Source organism: Garra rufa, chromosome 1, assembly GCF_049309525.1.
Source record: "Garra rufa chromosome 1, GarRuf1.0, whole genome shotgun sequence".
NCBI classification, from domain to species: domain Eukaryota; kingdom Metazoa; phylum Chordata; class Actinopteri; order Cypriniformes; family Cyprinidae; genus Garra; species Garra rufa.
Window position 1 is genome coordinate 22,539,523 of NC_133361.1, and position 7,985 is coordinate 22,547,507.

The 7,985-nt window shown below is 36.7% G+C and overlaps 1 protein-coding gene across 1 annotated transcript; it reads right to left on the reverse strand.

Moving 5' to 3' along the window:
- Window positions 1–1,632: 1,632 nt before the first annotated feature.
- On the reverse strand, window positions 1,633–7,059 carry ptger1b (prostaglandin E receptor 1b (subtype EP1)). The gene is made up of 3 exons (XM_073849011.1): window positions 6,736–7,059; window positions 4,393–5,279; window positions 1,633–3,053 (listed from the first exon to the last, which is right to left on the reverse strand). The coding sequence occupies exons 2-3, from the start codon at window positions 5,233–5,235 to the stop codon at window positions 2,784–2,786; spliced, it is 1,113 nt and encodes a 370-aa protein (XP_073705112.1). The 5' UTR covers window positions 5,236–5,279; window positions 6,736–7,059; the 3' UTR covers window positions 1,633–2,783.
- Window positions 7,060–7,985: the final 926 nt, after the last annotated feature.

The following is a 7,985-nucleotide window of genomic DNA, read 5'->3' on the forward strand; positions in this document are numbered from 1 at the left end:
ATCAAAACTATTCAATATGTAATGCGAATTGAGAGACAGTGTTAAAATAAGACAAATGAATGACTATTATTATATATCAAAATGAGTCATAGACAGCAGTAGGACACGGGCTTGGTCGTTTGATGGCGATGTAACACAAAGAAAAATGCAGCCTCTGGGGGAACAGTGTTGAACTTGTGTTACCATGTGGCTTTTCTTCTATTTTTCCTGAAAAAAATTACTTGCATTATTTGAGATGGTTTCATTTTGCATTTGGCGCAGTTTGTCACCAAAAAGATAAAAACAATGCTAAAGGAGAGAAAGATGTGGCCAATTATCCACCTTTTTTCAGTGCTAATAAGTGAGACTTCCCGTTCATTATGAAAATAGATAAGAGAATGTGCAGTAAACGGTTAAACTGTTTGCACTACAAAACCAGTGTGTTCATAATTAGGATAATACATTAAAATAACAGCAAAACGAGCTGTTTTGTACAGCTAAAATTTACTGGAAGCTAATGACACCAGAAGCCCAGACCTATTCAATTTACAAACATGCTTTCACGACGCCTCATGTCACTGGACCAAACTAAACACGCATATTTTGCTCATTATTGTTGCTAAAAACGGCCAATTATTGTAATGTTTTGGGCTGTACTAATCGGTCAGACCAGGTTAAAAAACATTCAAAGTATTATAGACTGCTAAAAAGTTATAACAAATCAAAGAGAAGAGTGCAAAAACCTGTCTTAAGAGACAAAAGGCTTTTGTGGTCGGGGTTGCCAGGTTTTCACAACAAAACACGCCCAATTGCTACTCAAAACTAACCCAAGGGCATTTTAAGGGGGTCCCCCAGTAAAAATCACGTTCTGGGGTGTTTTTGGGGTCGTTTTAACCTGCGGACACGAAAAAACACCCCCAGCAATAGTGTTAAACTAGCCCAGTTTCGCGGGAAAACCGCAGACTTGGCAACACTGTTTGTGGTTGGACAAACTGAACCAGGATTTCCAGGGCAAGTATTTTGACAACATTTGTGTTTGTTCTTATCATTTCCATTCAGGAAGGTGAAATATTAGGCTACAATCATAATTAATACTGCTCACACATATCTTTACCATCTATTAACTTTAGCTTGTCAAAATATTGTGACCTTTTCTGCGTATTTAGTCATTTAAATGATTTAGCAGCTTCTACATGTTTTTTCATGGTTTAGACAGCATAAATTAGCAGAACAACGTATTCAGTAGTACATTAACCATGCAACGCTGTTGTTTACATCCGAGTATCGCCAACATGGCCGCACATCTGGGTAACTAACCAAAATCGTGACATAAGTGCAAACCCTCTATTTTGAGAAATGATCAATCTACTTACCAAACTGCTCTTCAGAAAAAGGTTTAAAATTCTATTTGAGGCAGTATAGTATACCTTTTCAAAATGTACCAATAAGGTACATTTAGGTATTAATATTTACACTTTAGAAACTAATATGCACTTTTAAGATACTAATATATAGTATTTTAGAGAATATAAGGTACAAAGATGTGGCTTTTGTACACTAGTGACAGCTTTGTACCTTTTTTGTCAAAGAGAAAGCTATAGGCCTCATAGAAGTAAATGCAACATTCTGACATAGAAACGGAAACAGAGAATCTTCCAGAAGTAAATCTTTATTTGTCAAAATAATATTCAATAGCTTCTACATTCCATAGCTTTTCAAGATCACAAATAATTGGGCAAGGCACAAATATACAGATACGAGAACACTGAAACGGTCATGCACACGTAAAAGTTCAGTCTTTAGGTTGCAGTGTTATATACTGTATGTAATACTGTATGTGGACTGCAATAGCTCTGAAGCTAAACAAAGCTTCATGTTCAAAGACATTTGTCATGAAGTCACTAGAAGCATCATTTTACAATGAAGCATATAATGAATCACCAAAAGAGATGGTGCGTGTTAACTAGCTTATTAAATCCCAGGCCCAAACAACATTTATTTTCTTTGCTCCTGTGAGTCCTCTTGTCCTTTTTATATTTCCTTTTCTCGGCGTTCTCTTGGGTTTACATGGGAGGGCATGTTTGCAGTCCATTTCACATTGTCATTAATCAGACTCACTCAACAGAGTGCAACAGTGACTGCCAACTTTTTCAGCAGCCTTGGTTCCAGAACTATCTTCCCATTCATTTTCTCCATAGGCATTCTAGACAATACTTCAACAGAGTTTGATAGGACAATATTTGGCTGAGATACAACTGATTGAAAATATGGAATCTGAGGGGGCCAAAAAATCTAAATACTGAGAAAAAGTTGTCCAAAAGTTCTTAGCAATGCATATTACTAATCAAAAATGACATTTTGATATATTTACAGTAAGAATTTTACAAAATATTTTCTTGGAACATGATCTTTGCTTAATATCCGAATGATTTTTGGCATAAAAATTGATAATTTTGACCCATATAATGTATTTCTGGCTATTGCTACAAAAATACCCGTGCTACTTAAGACTGGTTTTGCGTCCAGCGTCAGATATTTGTTTCAAACTCAAATTTGGCAATTAAATGACAAAAAATGGAAGCTCCATCTTTAAACATTTATACATTGCTGCTGAAGTCAGTTTCTTCATGGAGTAAACAAACAGGATTTTTACTTCCAGAACCCCACCATTCCAGAACACTGCTTCTTCATCCACCATTTAAACAATACTGCTTTAAGTAATGCTGCACTGCAACAATTTTGGCTAATACCATCGTATTTTTTCCCTTTTCCCAGTCTCTTCCATGTGGACAAGCTCATACCCATCAGTTCCGATTAATTGCGTTTTTTATTGAGTTCTGGATGGAGCTGATCTCCCATCTCCGGAATGTGCTCCCTCTAAGTATGTTGCGGCCGGTGGTTATGTGGTAGATCTTTCTGAGGACGGCCCGGCGTAGAAGGATATAGACCCAGGGGTCCAGAATCTGGTTGCAGGAGGCCAGACGCACCCCCGTTACCATTAAAGTCCTGTAGGTGTCCAAATCACCCTCCATAGAGCCGCTGTAAGAGCGGATGACTGACATCAGACCGAAGATCTGCCAGAAAAAAAACAGAGAAAGTTAGTTATAGTCAGTGGATGAAGCAATGCAAATTCATGGTATAACAGCAGTATTTCTAGTAATTTCACTGATCATAATAAATCCTCAGTCGTGTTTGATGCTTAAAATATATAATATATGCGACCCTGGACCACAAGACCAGTCTTAAGTAGCACAGGTATATTTGTAGCAATAGTCAAAAATACATTGTATGGCTCAAAATGATCGATTTTTCTTTTATGACAAAAATCATTAGGATATAAAGTAAAGATCATGTTCTATGAACATACTTTGTAAATTTCCGTCTGTAAATATATTAAAACTTATTTTTTTAATTAGAAATATGCATTGGTAAGAACTTAATTTGGACAACTTTAAAGGCGATTTTCTCAATATTTAGATTTTTTTGCACCCTCAGAATCCAGATTTTCAAATAGTTTGTCTTATACTAACAAACCATACATCAACAGAAAGCTTATTTATTTAGCTTTCATATGATGTATATATCTCAATTTAAAAAAAAATCACCCTTGTTGACTGGTTTTGTGGTCGAGGGTCACATATTTAAAACCATTGAAAAAATGCATGCCTTTTAGTATGGGAACCAAACTTTTTATAGATTTTTTTAAAGAGTTTTTGAAGTGCCAACTTCCACAGAATTTGTTCTGTGAAGAAATGTTCATATTACAATTCTTAGAATTTTGACTGCAGACTTCTTGGTATAATGGTATCTTGGCTAATCTAATCTACACACAGTTTGAGACATATTGTGGAGGAAATATGTGAAATTACTAGGGTTTTTTTTTTCTCTGAAGAAAATCTAAGAAGGAATCTTTGTTTTCTATTTAATCGTATTGCTTTCTAGAAGAAACTGTTGAGACATTACAGAGATCTCGATCTCTTTTGTGATTTGTCTTTCCTACAGGATTCCTACGCAGATAAACTTAAAAAAAAGTCTTTAAAATAATAAAATAGTTGTATTTCATTCTTGACATGCATAATTAGATATAATGTCTATTTATAGAATTTTCAAGCATATAAATCAGTATTTTAAAAAGTACACTTTGTCACTTCTAATACAATGTTAATATCTAATACAAATAATAATAATAAAAAATAAAATATACACAGTATTTTCAGCATTTTTTGTTTTATATTTTGATCTATAGTTTGTGGTTGATTTCATCTTTAATCTTATGATTATTTTTTGTTTGTATGTGAAGTACTTGGAGCTTATTGTAATGTTTTTTCATTCTACAGTCAGATAGATAGATAGATAGATAAATAGTTAGATAGATAGTTGTTTAAATGGTTAAGTTGTAATAGCCACACTCACCAGCAGAGGGCTCCAGCAGATGCAAGAAGTGACCATGATGCCCACCAGCTGTACCACCATCTCAATGTCATGTGATTTAGCTGATCTGCGGTGGCACTTCTTTCTGCGCAGACGGGCGATGACCAGCGTCACCCCGCTGATGGTGTTGCAGACCAATGCCACGGCCAGAGCGGCCAGTCCCAGTCCAGAAAACAGCAGCACAAATATCACATCTGTGATACTGGTATTGTCTAACACCTTAATGAAGCACCAGGTCCATGGAAACTGGTAGGTGTATGTGCCCAGGCCAAAGAAGGGCAGCAGTGCTACAGATAAAGCCAACAGCCATATCATCACCAGCACCATCTTGGTGTGGGCCGTGCAAACCACGCGGGTGTGCAGGAGAGGCCGCGTCACTCCCATGCACCGCTCCACCGCCATGACGCACCCGAGAAACAGCGGGCATAGGCCGAAGAACACCATGCTGCCGCCCAGGAAATGGCAGGTGCCGTCGGGTTGGTTACAAAGTCCTCCAGGGGTGCCAGACAAGTAGAGTCGCAGAACCAGAGTGCCTGGAATAACATGGCCAGCAAAGTCCGTAGCCACCAGAGAACTGGCAAACAGCAGGAATGTGGCTTTCGAGCGCCTCCGTAGGCGAGCGTACGCTTTAGCCAGGATGATCAGTGCTATTATGTTGGAAACAATACCCAGGGTCATGGACAGGCCTGCTGCCGTGGGGTCGGTTGTGGTGTTCAGGTTTTCCCCGCAGGGCAACGGTACCACTCCAGGCATCTGCAGGGACTGATTGCTGGGTGCTTTATCCACATCCAGGGCTGATCTGTTGCAGCATTGGCTGGCTAACATCTCCAGGCTTTGGGACGAGCACCACTGTATTTAGAGATACATATCTATGGAGACAAGAGCATAAATATGTCACAAAACTGAGATTAAGTAGCATGAGTATATTTGTAGCAATAGGCAAAAATACATTGTATGGGTCAAAATGATCAATTTCTCTTGTATGCCAAAAATCATTAAGATATTAAGTAAAGATCATGTTCCATGAAGATATTTTGTAAATTTCCTACTGTAAATATATAAAAACTTAATGTTTGATTAGTAATATGTATTGCTAACAACTTTAAAGGTGATTTTCTCAATATTTTAATTTTTAGATTTTTAGGTTGTATCTCAGCTAAATATTGTCCTATCCTAACAAATCATACATCAATGGAAAGCTTATTTATTCAGATGATGTATAAATCTCACTTTATGATGGTTTTTGTGGTCCAGTGTTACAAATATGTAAAAATAGGAATGCACTGCTTATTTTGGCCACAGAGTTCATCCATTTGGGACAATTTAATGAGCAATAATAAGCAAGTGATTACATCCCTTCCTGTTTTTTTCCCTTGTTTATGTACACACATTCAATGAGGGAAATTATGTCGAGAGGTCTAAAATGATACACTGACACACCTTTCAAAAACTTCAGTGAATGGGAACATTGTTTTTGCACAACTTCCGCTTTAGGGTACATGAAATAGCAAAAATAAAGTGCAGTGTATCAACACTTCTGACCAGTCACTGCTGTAAGAAGAACTAAACAACTGTTTGGAGATACAAAGATAAAAAAAAAAAAAGGAAGCAATGTTTAACAAGTGTAAACACTTTGCTGGGAATCTGATTACATTAATGGGTCAGATGAATTAGATTATTACTTAGCTTAACATTTCTCACATTATCACAGTTTATTGCGTATAGTTTAGAAATGGTAATAAAACATGACAAGAACTTAGAGTTAAACTATATCAGAACAAATTCATCTTGATAATCACAATGAATTACAGTCGAACCAAAATGTATTACGACACCTTCAATTTTTTCACATTATCACAGTTTATTCGCTATAGTTTAGAAATGGTAATAAAATATGACAAGAACTCAAGAGTTAAACTGTGTCCGAACAAATTCATCTTGATAATGTCAGATAACTTTGATAGAAAGTTAATTAACAAAACGTGTCAAATAATTTTTTGGTGCCAAATTCTTCAATTTTATTCCATTTTAATCAATTTTACTGGTAGTCCTCTATATGATGTAAGATTTTTTGCATATAATATGTCACAGTTTACTTTATTTGGCTATCCTCACTTGCATAAATGAACTATAGCGTCCTGCACCCGCTAGTAAAAAAATATCAAAAATGATATCTGGTGTCTTAACAAATTTTTGGTTTGACAATATATCTGCATTGCAGTTAAAACATGTTTCAGACTTTATCTTTGATTTTTTTTGCTGCTACTTTACTTTAAATGTATGCCTATTTTAATGCAAAATGACCAAATAAAGTGTAATATTTACCATTTGAGACGCGTTTTGGATTATCCAAGGCTGGATTACCCCACCTACAAATCTTCATTATATCTTTTTCCAAAAAAAAAAAAAAAAAAAAAAACAGTCCTTGAAACAGTTCTTGAGAATCGAAAGGCGATATCAAACTCCCATCATCGTCCGTTTACAGTCTTACTACTTTTTCCTGAGAAGAAAAAAATTATTCCAGTACGAATAAAGTTGTCCTTGTAGCCTAAATATTAGTATTCACTATTAGTGCTGTTGAGGTCTTCATTGTCTGAGAAAGCGTTATAGAAACGTGTATAAACTAGATCAAACACGCAGAGAGCACAACGGAGTTCGCAGCGGACTGTGGAGTGACCAGCGCGCTGCTGTATTTATAGCGCGCTCTGAGCGAGACTCAGCCGCTGCTTCTGCACTGTAAATAATGAAGCGTCACTGCGTCGCACAGCAAAGCGAGCGCGTCTACTTACGCCTGTAACATTTTAACCATCATGAGCGAGTACAGTAGCCTGTGTGTTTACGCATAGATGATTCAGGGATGTGCTTTTTAGGTAGGCAGTAGATAAGAATACTTTTAATCATCATTGGCGTGTTGTAGCACTTATGGACATAATGGATTTCAGTACATTTTGTAGCACACACCTGTGATGCCCAGAAATGATGCTATCTACAGTGCCTTGCAAAAGTATTCATACCCCTTCATTTTTTCCACATTTTGTTTTGTTGCAGCATTATGTTAAACTGCTTTAAATTACCCTTTTCCCACATCAATCTACTTCTCATACACCATAATGACAAAGCACAAAACAGGTTTGTAACAACTTTGCAAATTTATTAGAAATAAAAAACTGAAAAGATCCCGTTGCATAAGTATTCATACCCTTTTCTGGGACACTCAAAATTTAGCTCAGGAGCATTCTGCTTCTAGATGTTACTACACTTCGAGTGGAGTTAAACTGTGGCAAATTCATTTGAATGAGTATGATTTAGAAAGACACACACCTCTCAGAAAAGGTCTAACAGCTGAAAATGCATATCAGGGCAAAAAACAAGTCCTGAGGTCAAGATAACTGCCTGTAGAGCTCAGTGACAGACTTGTGTTAAGGCAATGATCGAGGGAAGAGTTCATAAAAAAAATCTGCTGCATTGAAGGTTCACAGAAGCATTATCCATAATGGAAGACGATTGGAACAACTTGGACTCTAGAAAATATCTGCCAGCCCCCATCCAAGCTGACAGAGCTTGAGAGGTGAAAA

Excerpts from the sequence above, each read along its gene's own strand:
- ptger1b (XM_073849011.1), bottom strand. The coding sequence starts at position 5,235 with ATGTTAGCCAGCCAATGCTGCAACAGATCAGCCCTGGATGTGGATAAA. Across the intron at positions 3,054-4,392 it reads TCTGCTGGAGCCCTCTGCTG|ATCTTCGGTCTGATGTCAGT; the intron begins GTGAGTGTGGCT and ends TTTTTCTGGCAG.